The sequence below is a fragment of the Cervus elaphus genome, chromosome 5, assembly GCF_910594005.1.
Source record: "Cervus elaphus chromosome 5, mCerEla1.1, whole genome shotgun sequence".
NCBI classification, from domain to species: Eukaryota; Metazoa; Chordata; class Mammalia; order Artiodactyla; family Cervidae; genus Cervus; species Cervus elaphus.
In genome coordinates, this window is record NC_057819.1 from 68,712,578 (window position 1) to 68,733,827 (window position 21,250).

At 39.8% G+C, this 21,250-nt stretch overlaps 1 protein-coding gene across 1 annotated transcript in view; it reads right to left on the bottom strand.

Moving 5' to 3' along the window:
* Positions 1 to 19,732, bottom strand: part of CPE (carboxypeptidase E) — a 146,580-nt gene extending 126,848 nt beyond the window's left edge. Inside the window, exon 1 of the mRNA XM_043902686.1 lies at positions 19,248 to 19,732. Within this exon, the coding sequence (XP_043758621.1) occupies positions 19,248 to 19,551 (304 nt within the window). The 5' untranslated portion in view covers positions 19,552 to 19,732. The remainder of the gene's footprint in view (positions 1 to 19,247) is intronic.
* Between the last annotated feature and the right edge of the window lie 1,518 nt (positions 19,733 to 21,250).

Here is a 21,250-nt window from a genome sequence, read left to right on the forward strand (position 1 = left end):
TTCTTACTTGAAAATCCATTGTTATCACTCTCAAATGCAGAAGAAAAACCAACTATTCATGCTCTAACCTGTTAAGCATCCTCAGTAATCATTATTTTAAAAAACACAGTGTGAGAGGATGTTTTATTGAATAGGTACATTTTTAGGTACATAAAAATTAATGTGACCATGTAAAGGTGTGTATTTAGGGAATTAAATTTATATAACATATGTTATTTATGTAATATATGTAAAGCTCAAAAATAAAGCTTTTTAATTTCTAGTGTCATAGACAAGAATTATGAATTACTAATTGGCTATAATAGGCAGTGATTTGAAGTAGAATTTCTCAGTCACTTATTTCTAAAAACAACTAATGTCAGCAAAGCCTGTTTCTAACACCTCAGGGTGTCACCCCGTATTCTTTGTCCAACAGAACTGTCTGTACCTTTTGAAACAGCTAATGACAGATGGTCTCCTCAATAAAAAACAGCAGGAGGCAACATATTAATGCTACTCAGCAAGCAAGTCTACAGACACTCAACCAATGAAATTAGTCTTCAGTTGCTAAGCCATCCTGTCACCATGGCAACATCTAGTTCAGAAAAAATATTGGCTTTTCAAATTAAAAGGGCCATCTATCTTAAAATTTCAGTATCCTCCAAGCTTATGATGGTCATACTTCAGCTAAAAGAACTGCCTAGATTTTCTCACTCATCTCAAATCAGACTTACCCATGAAAAGTCATTTGCCCTTTCACTTAAAAATATTTATTTACACTCAGTTTCTAACTTTATTGACTTCCTAGATAAACACATTCCATTTAAAGGTGTTTTTGTGTGTATGTATTTATGTGCACAAACTTGCAGGCTAAAAGCTATAAATATAATGACAAATGTTACTGCCTTAGAAAATTTTCACTGGTATGTATTCTTATCAGTCTGTTATTATATCTGATTAGAGAGAATAATCAAAGAAATAAATAATGTGGTAAGATCAGAATGACATTCTTATTATTGAGATACCCAATATGAACTTTCAAAGTAACAATTAAATCTTATTTTTAAAACAGCTTCATATTTAAGTTGAAATGATAATTTGCCCAAGGAAAATGATTATTTTACCTGATGAAAATGCAGAGAATCTGAAATAATGTTTAGAAATACATTGTATAATCAAGATATGATGGCGAGGTGGAGAGGAGCCTTATTTTGGAAGCAAGAACACAGGCTATCTTAGATCATGGCAGCAACTCCCACTCAAATCACATGGTAAGGAGAATTCTCCAAAACAAAAGAAAGGCGAGAAGGGAGATAATTCAGAAAAAGGAAAGGGGATGAAGCAAATGGTGTCTAATGTACTTATTTTTATATTTAACTAACAATGTAGCTATATATAAATATATTTTTCATATCTTGGTTTTGCCACTTATAAGCCTATGATCTCTCAGGTAAGGGAATAAATCACTCATCTATCTGTGCTTTAACTTCCTAATTTATAGAATAGAAATAATAATAGTACCAACTCCATAGGGGTTGAGGATTAGATGAGTTAAGCTTTTAAATAGTACTTGACATATACTGAGCATTTCCTAACTATGAGGGGGGAAAAGTATATTCATTGTACATTTTGCAACGTTTAAACTTTTTGTTTAATCTTTCTATTTCATCTTTAAATTTGATTTTTTTTCTTACTTCTACTGTTTCCTAATGTTTTTTTTTTTTTACATTTGCTTTACTTCCTTCTTTTATTTTGTTATATTTCAGTCTGTCTTAACCTTTTTGCCATCTTTTATTATCTTAACTTCATATCTGAGATTTCCTATATTTGATGGCTCACTTCCTAGGAGATACCTCAAAGCCAAGTTGTAGGAGTTACAACAGACAGACTGACACCAGGCCACAAACCACGGTTGTGACACTGACAGCTCCTACATCACTCTGTCACCTCCCCCTAATTAAAGATGACTTCAGGAACTCATCCCAGGAAACAAAACCTCACTGTGCAAAAAAATGCAGCTGATGTTCTGAAAAGTTTTTTTCATGAAAACGGTTGTATTTGAAATTTCCAATTAAGAGTGCATATATGTATGTACACACACGTGCGCACATACACGCACTTTCCCTTTAAAGGGAGGAGAAAAGAGCAAAATAAATGGAACATCTTTGAGGTGCCTCCTTTTTGTGGGGAGAAAAATGTTGCAATGGTCTTAGAACAACTGACTGGATAGAGGTCAATGTAATTTTTTCTTTATCATACTTAAGAGAAGGGTAGAATTCCACATCTCAAAATTAGCCAAGTCCTCTGGCCCATGCATGTGTGACTGGGTCGTCACATCCTGCTTCTGAAGTACTCCAGGCACCTGTGGGCCCTGCACATAATGGATTAGCACCTTCTAGAATTAACACTTCCCAAGGGTCCTGTACAATTCCCTACATGGGAAAGAACAGCTAATACCCTTGAACTACATAAAATGCACAGCATTTATGATTTCAAGGTTTATACTAAGTGTCTATTTAGCTTCTAAACTGAATACATACTTAATAGAAAGCAAGAAAGAAATGAAAGCTGATTCACAGTCTTTTCTCTTTATTATAATCCATTTATACAAAAGGACTTGGAAATGATGGTAATAAGTCACTGTTTATTAGTCTGGCAAAAAGAAATGGCTGCTAATAAAACTGCCCAAAGGATCCCAGCATTACTTGCTGACCCCTACTACACACAGAAATCTCGTTCCCCAACCTTCTTCCTGCCCTTGCACCTGATTAGGCTCTGGGCTCCCACTCTCCTAATGCCCAACAGTTATGACTGTACACAGACCAAAAGGAGATTAAAGTTATTATGTGAATCATTCAGACCAAACACTTTCACCTGAAATAATGGTCATCAAAAGGTAAGTAATTTACCCCATATTAACTGAAACTATCTTGTCATTTCACTGTGTTATTAGCCCCCTTCCTGATCATGAGAATACAACCTCTCATACAAACTTCAGCATGAAGACATGGGCATGTTTTTCGTTTGTGCATATCCTGATTACAAATTGCCAACAGAATTTATCATCTACTCATCTTGGTGGACTTTCTCAAATGGCAAGAAACAAAACAAAAACTTTCAACTATATTTTATAAATATTCTTAAATTCCTGCAATAATGAATTCCACTATTCCCTAAACAATAATTTAAGGACACACTTTACTCCAAGCACAGTTCTTATACATATTTATTCTTTTACTATAGGCTATTTGTTAGGTATGCAACATAATATCAATAATTCTCAGACCATTGTAATGTGTTATAAAAGATTCACAAATAAAGTTCTTTTTTCATTTTTAATTGGAATATAATTGTTTTACAGTGTTGTGTTAGTTTCTACCATACAACAGTGTGAATCAGCCATGCGTATACATAAATCCCCTTCCTGTTAGGCCTCCCTTCCACCCTTCCCCACCCAACCCATCTAGGTCATCAGAGAGAACCGAGCTTACCCTGTGCTATATGGCAGCTTCCCAATAGCCATCTAATGCCAAAAAGAAAAGAAAACCCTCTTGCACTGTTGGTGGGAATGTAAATTGATGCAACCAGTATGAAGGACAGAATGGGTGTTCCTTAAAAAACTATAAATAAAACTACCATGTTACCCAGAAATCCCACTACTGGGCATATACTCTGAGAAAAGTATAACGCAAAAAGACACATGTACCTGAATGTTCACTGCAGCACTACTTACAAAAGCAAGGACATGGAAGCAACCTAATCGTCCACCAACAGACGAATGAATAAAGAAGACGTGGTACAAATATACAATAGACTATTACTCAGCCATAAAAGGAACAAAATTGGGTTATTTGTAGTGATATGGATGAACCTAGAGTCTGTCATACAGGGTGAAGTAAGTCCGAAAGAGAAAAATAAATATCATATATTAATGCATATATATGAAATCTAGAAAAATGGTACTGGAGATGCAGACATAGAGAACAGACTTACAGGCACAGTGGGGGAAGGAGAAGGCAGGGCAAATTGAAATACTGGAAATAAAGTTCTTTAAGAAATTGTATGCTGATGGTTTAGAAAAATTCTTGATAAATATGTGATCCTATTTTGTGCAAACAACTTTTTTCACATCAAAATATAATGTAGACACTTGAACAGGTCAACACAAGTGCTGTTTTTCTGAAAGGAAACCTCACCCAATTTCAGTTATTTATATTCCATGCCCTTAATCTCCACCAATACAACATATGATTCATTCTGCTTGCTGCACAAATCTCAAATTGGCTTACAAACCATAACCCAAAGGCTCTCATCCAGTGTTAACATTCTCTTGGGATCAGGATTCCAATTTAGAATACACAACTCAGGAATCTGGAAGTATACTGTAAATGATCAGTAAAATGGGGGACATCTGGCTGACATTCCAAAAACATGCCTTTATGGCTTCTAGGAAGCACTGGGGTATAGGGTATATCTGATCTTTGTAAATAAGGTTAATAATTTCTTGTTTCATAACTCCTGTGTTACTGTCTTTGCTTGGACAACCTCTGGTTTTGGCGATATTGAAACAAGATTAAGTACTTCATCCAATCTCCCAAAGCAACCTACCACACAAAGCATCACAGAGCATAGAAGATTGTGTGATGTCTCCATTAACAAGGTCTGTTATCCCCAAAGTTCTCCTGAGACATTGTCTTTCTGTCCTCTCTGACTCTCCACCAAGCCTCTGAAAATATGTCTCTTCTTTTTATTCAACTTAGCCCGTTCCTGAGCCCCAAAGACCCAGATCTCAAAAGAGTTCATCAGAACAGCCTTTCAACAAAAGCTTGTTTCTTCCTTGAGAAAGGGTTCTACTGCCAAGAAAAATAAGATTTTCTGTATATACTTACAGTATGCCAAAGTGATTTAACCTCAATCCTTTCTGGATTTCTTGCCTCTCAACATACTTTCCCACCACCCAAGTCCTATTATCCTACCTGGAAACATAGACCCATTTACAAATTATAGATCAGTAAACTGTGCTAAAGAATTGAAAATACAAAAAAAAAAAAAAAAAGAATTGAAAATACACTAAGTTACATTCCTGTACACACCAGCACAGACTTCAGTCCACATAAATAATTCATGACCCTTATTGATCACAGAATAAATAGTTATATTTATCCCCCATCTGTATACATTGCTGTGGGGAATATTTTGAGAATAATGCCCAACCTCCTATATCAGGAAATGGGTTCTAGACTTCAAGGCTAAATAAACTTGAGCACACTGTTCAAAAATCTCTCTGAAGCTATTTATTCATATTTAAAATAAGAGTACTCCTTTCAGCTAGGGGAAAAACCTATAATTCAGTGTTTCACAATGCTACATAACATTAATGAAGATTGGGTTTAACATAAGGAGTAATTTAAAATCAATTTAACCTAATCAAAAATGCATAATTGTAAATTGTAAATAATAAATCTTCATAGTGAAATTTTCTCCCAAAAGCATTCAACAAACTACACAATCATATTTAAGTGTTAGATAAGAGTAGCTAGATGAATGTTCTAGAGGGGCTGCAGTACATGAAGAAAAACTATGGGTTGCATCTTCCTTCAAAAACCCAGACTATAGCACTCTTCTTGTTGTGGTTCTTATTTTGTTGTTAAATACAATCTTTGAAATGCTTAAATGGGTTATATATAACTGCTGGAAACTGGCCTAATAAAATCAAAATTACTTGACATTTTTTTACTCTGTGCCTTTAAGAGAGTGTTCAGTAATAGCTAACTTGAGGGAAAATAATAGCTACCTTGAGGGGCTTCCCTGTTGTCTCAGATGGTAAGGAATCTGCCTGCAATGTGTGAGACCCAGGTTTGATCCCTGGGTTGGGAAGATCCCCTGGAAATGGCAACCCACTCTAGTATTCTTGCCTGGAGAATCCCATGAACAGGGGGGCCTAGTGGGCTACAGTCTGTGGGGTTACAAAGGGGCAGACATAACTGAGCAACTAACCCTGAGGGGAAAGGAACTGTCCCTCTACCTTGAGGCGAAAAGGAATTATTACCTATTACAAGTAACACATATTATATGCTTAATACCATTACATTTATATGATAACCATATCATTATGGTTGTTGTTGTTGTTGTTGTTGTTGTTCAGTCACCAAGTCATATCTGACTCTTTGTGACCCCTTGGACTACAAGGGATCCCTGTCCCTCACCATCTCCTGGAGTTTGCCCAAGATCATGTCTATTGAATCAGTGATGTCATCCAACCATCTCATCCTCTGTTGCCCTCTTCTCCTTCTGCCTTCAATCTCTCCCAGCATCAGAGTCTTTTTCAAAGAGTCAGCTCTTCACATCAGGTGGCCAAAGCTTCAGTCATTAGTCGTTCCAATGAGTATTCAGGGTTGATTTCCTCTAAAATTGACTGGCTTGATCTCCTTGCTGTCCAAGGGACTCTCAAGAATCTTCTCCAGCACCACAGTTCAAAAGCATCAGTTCTTCAGTGCTCTGCCTTCTTTATGGTCCAGCTCTCACATGCATACGTGACTATATGACCTTTGTTGGCAAAGTGATGTCGTTGCTTTTTAATACACTGTCTAGGTTTGTCATAGCTTTCCTGCCAAGAAGCAATCGTCTTCTAATTTCATGGCTGCAGTCAACATCTGTAGTGATTTTAGAGTTCAAGAAGAGGAAATCTGTCACTGTTTCCACCTATCCCCTTCTATTTGCCATGAAGTAATGGGGCCAGATGCCATGATTTTAGTTTTTTTTAATACTGAGTTTCAAGCCAGCTGTTTCACTCTCCTCTTTCACCCTCATCCCTTTCATGAATCACTGCCTTGTCATGGTGAAGGGTTGCATAACTCAATGAAGCTATGAGCCATGCCATGCAGGGCCACCCAAGACAGATAAGACATAGTTCAGACAAAATGTGATCCACTGGAGAAGAGAATGGCAAACCACTCCAGTATACTTGCCATGAGAACCCCATGAACTATATAAAAAGGCAAAAAGATATATATATATATCTGTCCAAGAGACTCTCAAGAGTCTTCTCCAGCACCATAGTTCAAAAGCATATCATAACCTCCATCTCAAATAGTTTTACCCTCATGATGAGGGAAATCAACCCTAAAGGACAACACCCTAAAAACTATATTATCTCTAACAAGGTGGAAATTTCAAGTTAATGGAATGTGTCATTATTTCACATTAATGGAATATAATTATATGTCACAATGCTAACTGAATATAGCTATACCACCACCATTGGGATAGTGGAGAAAAAGACATAAGATGCATCAATGATCTAATACTGGCACAGAATGAAGTCCTCTCATCTACTTTCCAGATGTGGTTCATCCTTTAAGACCTGCTCAAATCCCCACATCCTTCTGAATGCCTTCCTTTGATGATCTCTGTCAATTTACTGTAGAAACTGAATTATACCTCCATATTAAGTACCCTGTTAAAAACTGCTGTGTGCTGCTCCTTTTGTAAGTATCTCTTCAATGCTCAGAATGTCACTAAAACAGCAGGCACTTGGCTATTCTTGTGAAGTACATTCAGTTCAGTTCTGTTGCTCAGTCATGTCTGACTCTTTGTGACCCCATGAACCACAGCACGCCAGGCCTCCCTGTCCATCACCAACTCCCAGAGTCCACCCAAAGTGAAGTACATTACAGATACAAATATAGTAGCATATACAGTAATGAAAGATGCACTTCATTCTGCCCTGCACTATTCAAGAGTTTGAGTTTTAAGTGTGAACTGGTTAAAAGCAATTCTATCTGGTATTTCCAAGTGTTCTTGCCTGGAGAATCTTGCTCCTGGGATGGGAGCCTGGTGGGCTGCCATCTGTGGGGTCGCACAGAGTCACGCAAGACGCGACTTGGCAGCAGCAGCAGCAGTGAATGAATGCTTTCAGTTTTCTTGGTAATTTGTACAATTAGGGTGATTTATACCTGCAAGGTTAATATGATATAAAAATACTAAAGTGTTACTACCTTGGTCAGGAAACAGGACATCATGGAAAGTCTGGTATGAACCAGCTACAAAGGAGAGCCTTCTTGGCCTCTTGAAAATGCTGGTAAGGGTATGAATGTTTTGCTTATGCTACTGTCTTTACAGAGGCTATAAAGGCATTACCTTTATTCTATAAATTTTGGGGAAATTACCAGCCAGCCTCACCCTCTGTAGATTCATTTCAGAAACATGTTTTCATTCACTCCCTCTCCTTGTGCACAGATGGAATAGAATTACTGCAGCCAACGATTCAGCCTCAATGTTAAAAAAACAGCAACAATACAAGCTTTAAAACTATCCAGGAAAAATGCTTGATGCTCCTGAAAGTTATGCGTCATTTTTAAAAATATACTTTGTGCAAACTCAAATAGAGTCCAAAGAGAAGGGGAAATGTTTGTCAGAATAATACAAGGTGCCATCCAGCGATTTGAATCAACTATGAAAAAGCACATCAAAAGGTCTAGAAATAATGTAAAAGATGTCTCAGAAATATATTAAAGACATGTATCACATATTTCATAGCTTTTACCATTAATGCAAGACCTAGAGTTGTCCTCAACATACAGCACCTCATGTAGACACCAGAGTGAAATTAATTCTGTCAATGAGATTCCTCCAGGTCGTCCACAGGTAACAGTGAAGAATGACAAACTGGGCACTCAGGTGGGTTTGAAAAGTACATGAGATTGTGTAAAACACACATATGAACCAATTCTCCATGAATACTGAAAGATGACTGCACAGTCTTAACCAAAATGTGCATTATTTTAAGACTCAAATTGCTCCTTCTACAGCTATTAAAAATAACTTCCTTTAAAAATAAACACCTGTTTATTTTACAATAACACCTGTTACCTGTCTTTTTTACAATCTAACTGTTCTTAATATATTCACTAAAATTTTTCAAAACATAAGTAACAGCAATTATGTGCTTTTTAATAGGGAATTAAGATCATTGTGACAAGGTCTCTAAAAAAGAAGACAATCCACATTTCTAATTTTTCTTTTAAATACCTCTTTTCAACAACAGGCAAACTCTCCTTGGATCTTTAAGTCCCCATAAAGATAAGTGTTATCTAATTCCTCACCTGTGATAGGTATGAAAAAGCTGTTTATTTAGGACTAAACTGGAGATTATTTATGGGGAGCCATGAAGTAAATGAGCCAGGACAACGTGGGTTTGTGTATGCTAAGTCACTTCAGTCATGTCCAACTCTGTGCAACCATTTGGACTGTAGCCCATAAGGCTCCTCTGTCTACGGAATCCTCCAGGCAAGATACTGGAGTGGGTTTTCAGGTCCTCCTCCAGGGGATCCTCCTGGGCCAGGGATCAAACCCAGGCCTCCCTTGTTTGCAGGCAGGTTCTTTACCATCTGTGCCACCAAGGAAGCCCCACATTTATCAGAGGAAGCCTCTCAGCTGATATCCAGATGACGACCCTGTCTTATTCTAATACCCACAGAAGAGGAGGAAGCAGAAGGGGAGGAGTAGAAGAATAGGAAAGGCTACATCCATCTACTGTGGTCTCCAAACTCATCTCAGAGGGTACCTAGGCAGAATCTTCATGAAAAGAAAGGCAAATGTGGCCAAATATTTAAAATCCTGGTGGAATATATGACTATATTTAAAGAGGAAAATAATAGCCCAGGAAAATTTTCTGAAAAAAAAAAATTTGCAAAATGATTTTTCATATAAGCCACTTAGATAAAAGAGAAAATCCTTTAATTTCTGATAAAAGCTACAGATAAAAGTAAAAACAATTAAAATGAAGGGATTCTATAGGTGCAAGTGAAATTTAAAATAATGTAAAATGACTGCTCCCACCGTCATCAAGACTTAGATAAAACCTACATGTCTATATGATATTTTAGTCTAAGTGTTAATATAGCATTAGTCACTATACATCTATAAAATACTTACATGAGAAATATCCATATTTTGCATTGCATTAGCATCTTCCAACGGAGAAGGCAATGACACCCCACTCCAGTACTCTTGCCTGGAAAATCCCATGGATGGAGGAGCCTGGTAGGCTGCAGTCCATGGGGTCACTAAGAGGCGGGCACGACTGATCGACTTTGCTTTCACTTTTCACTTTGATGCATTGGATAAGGAAATGGCAACCCACTCCAGTGTTCTTGCCTGGAGAATCCCAAGGACAGAGAAGCCTAATGGGCTGCCGTCTATGGGGTCGCACAGAGTGGGACACGACTGAAGCGACTTAGCAGCAGCAGCAGCAGCATCTTCCAAAAACTGAATTTGACTCTTGAGAGAATATATTTAACAAACAGATTTGTCTCTATATGTTTCATTATATAGGTCCTGCTGATTTTGTAGAGTTAGTGCTGTTTCCCAAAGTATGTTAACTTAATTTTCATGATGCTGATTATGTGTAGAATCTGGCCTAACATAAATACTGAGTTCCACAGTGAATAAGACTGGTTTTCTCTAATAAAATTTTTTAAATTGTGCTGAACAACATCACAACTTGAGACAAATGGAGCTATTTCAACAGAACTATCATACTTTAAAAGCAGATGTCCAGTGCCATACCTAAAACACAAAAGGGCAAAAACCATTTTATTTTGCAAATATCTAAGATTTCTAGTAGTTTCACTTGCAGATACTGTCTTTATATCCACTACATCAAGAATAGTATAAGGAACTATTTGACCCTTGCATCTTATGTGCAGCATACATTTTGCAGAATCAAGGGATGTGTCCACTAGTTATGTGCATGTGTGCATGCTAAGTCGCTTCAATCATGTCCAACTATTTGCGACCCTATGGACTATAGCCCACCAGGCTCCTCGATCCATGGGATTATCCAGGCAAGAATGCTGGAGTGAGTTGCCGTGCCTTCCTCCAGGGGAGATTTTCCCTACCCAGGGATTGAACCCATGTCTCTTATGTCTCCTGCACTGGCAGGAGAAAGAAAGGGTTCTTTACCACTAGTGTCACTTCGGAAGTCCATCCACTGGCTATACAACATGTCAGTTAAGTTCAACATTCATGAAAGAGTGAATCCAAGACCAATACCCAAATACACATTTCAGTACACTAAGGAACTGCCTGAAAGAGTGACTGGCAGATAAAGGAAAATAGCATGTACATCATGAATATTCATTAACTAGTCCCTAAATTAAATTGACAGTACAAGCTATATTAACAAAAGCCTATAGTTTCTTTTCATCTTGCAAAGTTTATTCCAGCTTAGAATGCTACATAGCAATTTTTATAATGGTTATGAGAAAAGGTTGTTTTAAAAATTACCCCTTGGCCAGGAAGAGAAACATACGAAGTATTTAGGACGTTGATCAGGGAGGTGATGGTCCAACCTGTATATTCAAGTTATCCTACCCTGAACTCCTGGTCAAAGCTTGTGATTTGCCCAATTTGCTGAACTGAGCACTAGAAACAAGAGATTTCTTGGGGGAAAAACATTACAGTACGGCAATGAAGGGAAATTTTCTGGTTTTGAATACTTTAGGCTATAGAGGAAGGGAAGTCAGGCAGGTCCACTCTGGCAGCATCACGTAGACCTACACATTTGAGTAGCTGCCTGCATGTGCAAATACATGAGATAATTGTTGCCTTTCCTAATTACCTTGACATGAATCACCACAGCAAGGGAATATTTTTAGAATCCGTAGAAGTCCCATTTAAAAAATAAGTAATCTGTGTCCATTTTTTAAATATTAAAATTTCTATTTGAAATCAAGTACCTTTAATATCAGCAGCATTATTATTATTGAACTATGGTGTCAGAGTGATTTCACAGTAAACAGATCTCTATTTAAATAACAAAATATTTACTGGTAGTAGAAAGTTGTTTCAGGGTTTACTATCATAATTAACTTACTTATTTTTGTTTTGTTTAAGAATCAACTCTGTAACTCTGTACAAAAGCTACCCTCAAAGTTACTAATTGTGAACAAAGTCGAAGATAAATCATTCAAACATATTCAGAGACACTGACAACCAAACAGTCCCTTCTTCGAGGCCATATTGTATTAGAAAGAGCTGGCTGCTAGAAGGCCTAGGAAAACTTCATCCTGAATTTCAAAAGAAACAAAACATTCACAGAGCAAAGGACTGGCAGCAATTCTTGTAATTAACATGCTTAGTCGCTTCAGTTGCGTCTAACTGTGCGACCTATAGCCATATGGACTGCAGCCCGCCAGGCTCCTCTGTCCATGGGATTCTCCAGGCAGGAATACTGGAGTGGGTTGCCAGGCCCTCCTTCAGGGGATCTTCCTGAGCCACGGATCGAACCCAGTTCTCCTGCATTGTAGGCAGATTCTTTACCACTGAGCCACCAGGGAAGCCCCAAATCTTTATGCTGCTGCTGCTAAGTCACTTCAGTCGTGTCCGACTCCGTGTGACCCCACAAACAGCAGCCCACGGGCTCCCCCATCCCTGGGATTCTCCAGGCAAGAACACTGGAGTGGGCTGCCATTTCCTTATGCTACCGCTCTTCAAAGAACTATGGAAACACAAAGAAAAGATCCCGGTGCGGGTAAGAAAATTAGGCAGGGGTAAGAAAGGATTCGAAGATCCTTCCCCTATACTGAGTCAGTAAAAGAATAAAGCAATCAGGACCTGAGCACTTTCATTATAAATTCTTCAGAAAAGTAAGTTAGTTTGCCAAAGTAAATCCTGGAGTTGCCCTAGGTTTATTTAGCTACCTGAAGATACAGTCATAAAGACATTCTCAAATAATGATGAACACTTTCACTGTTTCCACTTAATGAAGCAAAATAAGATGTCAAACTGAAGCAAAGAAGGAATGGCCTACATTTTAAAAACTGAGAGAAGACAAACACTTGTTAACAAGGATACCCAGGTAATGGGAAGGAGTCCCTCAGAGCCTCCCACTTGGCTTATGCAGATGGGCTTCCACTGTAACAGGTAAGCCTCCAAAGGCTCCTGTGATGACCAGCCAAGGAGGCCCCCTTCCAACGGGGAAAGCCGATGAGCACAGGCTAGACCAATTTGCAATCATGAAGAAACATTTTAACAAATTAGCCCATGTTCTTAATAACTACATAAAAGCAACTTTATTAAATTATGTTCTATATTACTTTGGTCTCACAGAAGCCCTACGAGGTTTGAGTTCTTAAAGTATTCCTATGTCAGCCCACTTCAGTATCCTTGCCTGGGAAATCCCACGGACAGAGGGAACCTGGCAGGTTACAGTCCACAGAGTCGCAAAAGAGTCAGACACGACTTAGCAGATAAACAACAACGATTTTACTGACAAGAAAAGGAGGCAAACAGAAGTTAAAAGCATGAAGCTACTTAACAATAAAAGAATCGGAATGCATTTGTCATTTTAATCTTTCCAATCAAAAGTATCTGTCCTCAAAATCACATTCTTAATTCAATAAGCATATCTTAAGAGATTATACAAGTCATTAGCTATTTCTGGGCAAAAAAAAAAAAAAAATGGAAAACATATGCTCCACATCCCTGAGGAACTCCTTATTTGAGTGTCTCTGCTAAAGAATTACCAAATAAATCCCTCAAAATATGAAAATGAATAATAATAAGGACTGCAAGGAGATCCAACCAGTCCATCCTAAAGGAAATGAGTCCTGAGTGTTCATTGGAAGGACTGATGTTGAAGATGAAACTCCAATACTTTGGCCACCTGATGCGAAGAGCTGACTCAACTGAAAAGACCCTGATGCTGGGAAAGATTGAAGACGGGAACGACAGAGGATGAGATGGTTGGATGGCATCACCAACTCAATAGACATGAGTTTGGGTGAACTCCGGGAGTTGGTGATGGACAGGGAGGCCTGGCATGCTGCGGTTCATGGGGTGGCAAAGAGTCGGACACGACTGAGCAACTGAACTGCCTGACTGATTGAGTCCTATGCTTTTCAAACTAATGTAATACCAGGTACAAGATAAGCTCCTTGGGGACAAAAAGAAGTTCCATGGTGAAAATACTGTAGGATATACAGTTGGAGGTTTGAAACACACATTATCATATTTCAAGTCTTGCCACACCCAAACCTTTTTATCTTTTGTTTACCTAATCCTTTTCAAACCAAGCTTAACTAATATTCCATAGAATACACTTTGGGAAAAGCCGGTCATGTGTCACTTTTGGAGCTGTTTTTGTATTTGTCAAAAATAGCTTTCCCAAAGAACCATAAAGGTGAGTATTGGAATACCCTCTGTGCTACACAATGAGGCAGATGCTGGCAGAGGATTCCTTTGCTGCCTCTCAAATCAGTTTTCACAGAAAGACACTTACTTTATCTAAGCACAGGATACAAGGTTAGGGGCCAGCTCAATTTCCTCTCTTCCTTTAGCCAATCACAAGTCAATCAAATACATTATTTCTGGCAAGAGCTACACTGACTCACTTGGGTCTAAAAATAACTCTTGACCACATGTAGTACATCTAGATCCTTCTCCAGAATCTAACATCAATATTCACCAGTTGTAAGGTGTTACTCAACTATAAGCATTTCCCACTAAATCACACTAATCTAGTAATAAAAGAGGCCATACAAAATAACCAAAATCCCCACTTCTTTTTTCTTTTTTGAGTTGTACATAAATTTTGCCAGCATTTAATGTTCCATCACAATATTTGGCAAATGCACACTGGCATCCATACACTTTAAATCTGAACAGATTTGGGGAGGAACAAGTCCAAAATAATCATTCCAGACTTTGAGAGAGGAAAGTCTATGCCCTAAAGAACATTTCTAAGATAACATTTTAGCTATAAATCAGATTTACTCCCCAACAGCAATTTTAAACTGCATGTAAAAGAATTAAGAGCTTTAAACAAACTAATCTTAACTCATGTTTAGCCCTGAGAGGGGTAGTCTGGGAAAACAGATTCCATTGCTTAGACATAAATTGATAAAGGTTTCTTTTATGAGTATTGCAATGATAAATATGCATGCCTAGGAAAGCATATGTTTGGGTTCAAGCATATGAGTCCCTATGTGTAGAAATATTTTAAATGTATAAAATATAAGCAAAGAGAAAGAAAACTGGGAAACAAGAACAGGCTCGGCAGGTATGTCTCATGGGAACACGTCTGAGTGCAGAGCCTAAATCTTAGCTGCGCCTCTATCCCAGCCTCAGGTCTGGAGTCCAGATTCACGACATGTGCGGAGATGAGACTGGGGCCAAGACCACGCACAGGTCTTCTGAGAATGGCTAGACGCGTCACCCCCGTCCAGCAGATTTGTCCGGTCCTCCAAAGTAACGAAAACAATAACTGAGATCCAACTGGTCAGAATAGATGTTGATATTCCTCCCTCACCAATTCCAAAGAGAATTTTCTTTCTCTTTTGATGAATTCAAATGCAGAATACCTGAGAGAATAAATCATTTTCAGGAGATGAGTTCAGATTCAGCCCATGGTCTGGTGCTAAACAAGTCTGATGATCATTTTTTTTTTTTTCCACTTAGGCAGGCAGTTGGTGGGATCAAGGAACACCCTCTGTCCATAACTACAAATCTAACCAAGTCAACTTCTACCACAGAGAAAGCCTTGATATTGTCTTGTGTTGGGGAGAGTTTTTCTATGATGATACTAAATATTTGGGCATGATCTACAATTTTTTAAAGTTCAGAAAAACAATTTAGATGAAGACATGTGACACCTCACTCATGTTGGGAGATAAAATGAATATGGGCAACTTCATCAATGTTTAAGTCAAGTAAACAAATTTGTTAAGCTAAACATTATTTCTGAGTAACTTCATCAGAAACATTATTTCAACCCTCCCCAAAACACTTATAATATGAAAACAGTTGCGGTACATTGGAATTGGTAAATTTCAGTAATCAGTATATCCCTGCCTTCTCATCATCCATTCTTCAATAACCAAATGCCCCTGACCTAATGTCCATAGTCTCCTTTCTCTGGGCCTCCCACTCCCTTCGTGCAGCCCTGACGAACTTCATACTGTCCTCTAAGCTCCCAACTCTCAATCTCCCACAGGGCGAGAACCATCCTGTGTATCACTATACAACCTACGTAAGTTTGCTCACCTAGTGTGTGGGCGTTCAAAACACACTGAATTAATCCATTTCTATCTCAAAATAAGTATGAAAATTCCTTTTCATTCCTTAAAATATTTTAATCTAAAAAGGAATATGAAGGCCATTTAAGAATGGTGACTACATCCCTTCATTCAAAACTTCCTAAAAGTTAATTCCCACAAGTGCTATTAAGTTCATATACTGATCAGATCTCTGCAACCAAAGCCAGTGCTCTCGGACAACCCAGAGTATTGTAGAGGGGAGGGTGGAGACGGAAATGAGTGGGGGATTCAGGATGGGGGGACACATGTATACCTGTGGCCAATTCATCACAATATTGTAAAGTAATTATCCTCCAGTTAAATAATTGAAAACTAACAAAGACAGGGGCTTTCCTGGTGGCCCAGTGGTTAAGAATTTGCCTTTCTATGCAGGGGACTGGGTGAAACCCTTGTTGGGAAACTAAAATCCCCCATGCCATGGGGCAACTGAGCTCACTGCCTCAACTAAAGAACTTGCATGCTGCAACTCCCAGAGCCCACACACGACAACTGGGGAGTCCATGCGCCAAAGCAAAAACTCACACCTGACCGACTAAGACCACATGCAGCCAAATATATAAATAATTTTTTAAGAAAAGACAATAGGAGTTGCTCATGCTAAAGCCTCACAAGACCAAACCAAGACTAAATTACAGTTTTGGCTCTTTCAGAAATGAAATCTTAACCCAATCAATTAGGAATCCTCTGGTCAGTACAACATCCTGTAAAAGGGAGTAACTTTGTAATAAGCAACCCATTTTTTTGCCTAGTGTAACTTCCTTGTTCCAGCTCCCATCTACCTATAAGTCTTTCATTTTGTACACATCTTAGGAACATCTTTCTATCTGCTAGATTGAATGATGTTCAACTCATGAATCACCAAATAGTCAATAAGATTTTTAAAATTTACTCAGTTGATTTTTTTTTTTTTTAATTAGTTCCCTGAAGATTTCCAACCTGTTCATCTCTTCTTAAAAGATGGTGGAGGGGGAAATCACCCTGTGTTTCTCATGCTGGCTCATAACAGTTTATTGCAACCTTTAAAAATACAATTGGTAGTCATTTTGTATTCTATTCATTAAGTAATACCATCAACTTAGTTTCCTTCATTTAACAAGCAGTAAAGCAGGTAATATAAATATTTCTTTCTTCACCTTCTTAAAATGAGTTAAGTTGCTGTATTTTGTGTTTAAAAGGAACAAAACATGGAAGGCATTGTGTTATTCAGCAAGTGACTGACTCATCCTTTTCCCTAATGTGACCTGAGTGCCTGCTGTGTGCCAAACCTGGCCTGGGTGCTGGAGACACAGCTCTACCCCAAGGAGCCTAGAGCTGGAGAAAGGGACCTGCAGATCTTGACAGACTATACATGTCAGATATTTAAGCAAAAGAATTATGGTTTTCATTTTCAAAAGCATATCACATTTTAACAGTAATATCACTTTACAATTTTGTTTCTAAACTTGAAGACAACAAAAAGTTAACATTTGCTTTCATATGATCTCTTGGAAGAAACAACAAAATCTGAGGAGCAATCTATGATAAAATAACCAAAGGTTCCAATTAAGTAGGCAGGAGAATCACAAATATTTAGATTCTCTTTATCTTTAGATGTCTTTAGATTCTCTTTAGATCTCTTTAGATATCTTTAGATTCTCTTTATATCTAAGATGTCTTGACTTCACTTATCTAAAATAACTGAAAATGAGTTTTCACATATAAAATTTTTCTTTATCTTCAGATACAAATATGAAACTAACTTTCCAAATTTCCGATTCTACATGCTGGATCCTGCCAGAGAGCATTCAGTTCAGTTCAGTTGCTCAGTCCTGTCCGACTCTTTGCGACCCCATGGACGCCAGGGGGTCCAGCACGCCAGGCTTCCCTGTCGGTCACCAACTCCTAAAACCTACTCAAACTCATGTCCATCACATCTGTGATGTCATCCAACCATCTCATCCTCTGTCCTCCCCTTCTTCTCCTGCCTTCAAACTTTCCCAGCATCAGACAGCATTACTGAAAATGTTTTCCAGGATCTAGTTTTAGGGTTTTGATAGCAAAATTATGCAAACCTTTCCATTTACATTATTTGAAGGTAAGAAATGTTTCCCATTTTACTAAAAATTTACTATTGATCAGACCATACTCCTTCCATTTGAAGATCAAAGTGTCTCCATGGATCACATATTTTAATCTCATCTCAGTTTGGTTCTTAAATATCATTATAAAACTATTCTGGCCCTACATTTGAGAGTTTTTACCTGTTTTCTTGCTTTGTCATTAAAAAAGAAAAAAAAAAAGGATACCATGCTGATGTAATTAGCCCAGATTACTTTAACCTTTATGGTCATAAGACCAGGTCTTAAAAGTTATATTATTTTCAAAGAGCAAAGAAAAAGAAGGACCAAGAACATTTTTCAAAATATTTCTTTATTAATACCAGATGCGTAACATTTAACATAAATTAAAACGTGCCCTAACACACTCAAGAGGATGATGAATAAGATGGTCATATGAAAACATCCGTTGTAATAAAATCCTGATCGCAAACTACTCATCTCCAAGGGCTAGAATAGGGGAAAAAAGGGAATATTCCTTTTTCCTTAGTAAGACTGTGTGCAGTTTTGAGATCGAAATGCCTGCCAGAGGCGGCTTTATCACCCTCTACCCACCAGTGTTACCAAGATACTTAACATCCCAGCAGTGTGTGTTACCTAATACGCACATACAGGTAGAGATGGGTACCTAGAGCCTCCAAGGCCAATAAACTGGTCCTCTGGTAATTAGGAAACAAATGATAAATGACTTTTCCTCATCTCCTCAATCCCTGCCTTCTGCACCTTACCGTTCTACTCCAGCTTGCAAGGAAGGACGACCTCCTTCCTGAGGCCTCACAGTTATTCCCTACGGTTTTAGGCACAGCGAAGTGGGGGGGGGGGGGGGGGGGGGTTGACAGCGGGTTTGCGGGGGCGCAGATTTGCTTGCTGCGCTCCTACCTGCATCAGGGGCAGCCCCTCCGGCCTGGGCTTACCCAGGGGGAGTGGTGTGCAAGGCTGGGGAGGACAGCCAGCCGACAGGGCTTGGCAAGCCCCAGCCCCAGCCCCAGCCCTCCCCACGCGTCCACTTTCCACCCCGGGTGCCTCGCGCCCTCCTCTCCCACCGCCGGGCCACCCCGCGCGGCTCCCTTACCCGGCTCGTGGACGCCGGGGCTGTCGGACAGCTCGAGAACCAGCAGCTCGCGGCCCTCGAAGCTGCGCCCCACCGTGTAGATCCTGCTGACCGCGGCGCACTGCAGCCACACGGACACGAGCGCCTCACGAAGCTCTGGGTAGCGGTGGTACTCAAAGGAGATGCCGTCCTCCTGCGGCCGCCGGCGCCGCCTCGAGCCCGCGGCAGGGCCCGCAGCCCCCCGGGCCTCGGCGCCCAGCAGCCAGGCACAGGCGGCCAGTGAGCCGCACAGCGCCAGCAGCGCGCAGCCCCCTCGCCGGACCATCCCGTCCCGCGTCTCCTGTGCGGCCTCCTCTGGGCCCGGAACCTCGGGGCGCACTGCCTGCGGGTCCCCTCGACTCGCCTCCCGGCGGCCTGGAGCGGGGAGGGCAGCGAAGACCTGAGCAGGGACCGCGAAGCAGGAGAGGAGCGCAGGACGCACCGCCGCCGAGTGCGGGACGCAAGGGAGGCGGCGCGGAGCCCGGGGAGGCGCACGGGCGGGGCGGGGCGGGGCGGGGAGGGCGGCGCCGCCGGCCGGATTCGCGGCTAACCGGGGGCCGCTATGCGATTTGCGGGTTTGGAGCCACGTCAGAGTCAAATGGCGCCGCTAGGACCCAGGTGAGATGACAGCTAAGGTCGGAGGTGGGCACGTTGCTGTCAGCATTGAGAGACCGTGACAGTGCCTGTGGGCGGTGTGTGGGGGGAGCCACTCTGAGACTGTTAGTGAGTCTTTTAACGTGTCATCAGTTCCAAGCCGACCAGGTTTCCATCTTGATGCTCCCAAGACTAGAGAATATTCCAGAAAAAAAAAAGAAAGAAAGAAACACAAAGGCAGCCACTTGCCTTCTGCCCGTGATGTGTCTTTAATAATTGTACTGATAGTTCAAACACAAACCCACTGGTTGGATGTTCATTGATTGCACGGTCTGTCTGAAAAACAGAACACTGGGCACTTCGATTTAGAGGTTTAAGAAACCGAAAATGCGTTTTATCGATTTGCAGATAGTGTCTTTAATTGTATTTATGCACATACCTGGGTGGTAACAGCAGCGAAGGAAAAGAGTAAGACAATGTCATCTGCCAGTGCCTGTGCCAGCCCCCTTCTGCAGTTCCTGTGGGGAAAGCAGAGTACAGCCCGAGCGCTGGTCAAGGGATTTAGTTGGGTATTAAGCTTAAATCTTTCCAAAACAGCTTTTCCGGGTGGCTCAGGCTCAGAGTGTCTTACCTGGTTGTAACTAAGATGATGCCAGGACTGCAGTCATCTGAAGGCTTGACTGGGGCTAAAGAATCTTCCTCCAAGAAAAAAAGTTAAAGGTCAAAACTATTACAGAAAGAAAACTCTGATCATGAAAGATAATCTCTCCATTCCCCTCCCATAATTATTGCAAAAATATAAAATCATTTATAGCTTTAGATACCCAGCCTTTACACAGAATTTGTAGTGGAACAAATGTTATTCTGAAGAGGTTGCCTTTTGGATTCAATAATAGCACAAATCTAAGTAAATAATCCATTGGGTATTTCAACCGAGCAGGAAAAATAGACATCATGTGAGTAATTTTTTATGTTAAACATTTTGTTTTTGTCTTAACTCATTCTTTTCCCCCTGAACAGTGCAGTGCACTGAATAAAAACTCTCTCTTGGGAATGGATTCATTAAAAAAAAAAAAAAAATGGTGCTGTTTCAAAACTTTCTGACAGCAGCATGGATCTTTTTTGAAATTTTTTGGGATGAACTGCCACTGTAAAGACATGCCACTCAGTTGAATTTGGACTTGGCCATGTTCCTTGTCACTTTAGGCAGAGGTAAGAACCCTATATTTTTCTCAGTGACCAATCTCAGTTTGATTACATGGTTCAAAAGTTTGAAACCAGAGTTATAATTAGATTTCTAAAAACATGCCCCAAAGAACAACCTAGAAAAAGAAAACAGTGTAGCTAAAACCAATAACTTCAACAGTGGAAGGTTAAGATTTTCAGGTTAG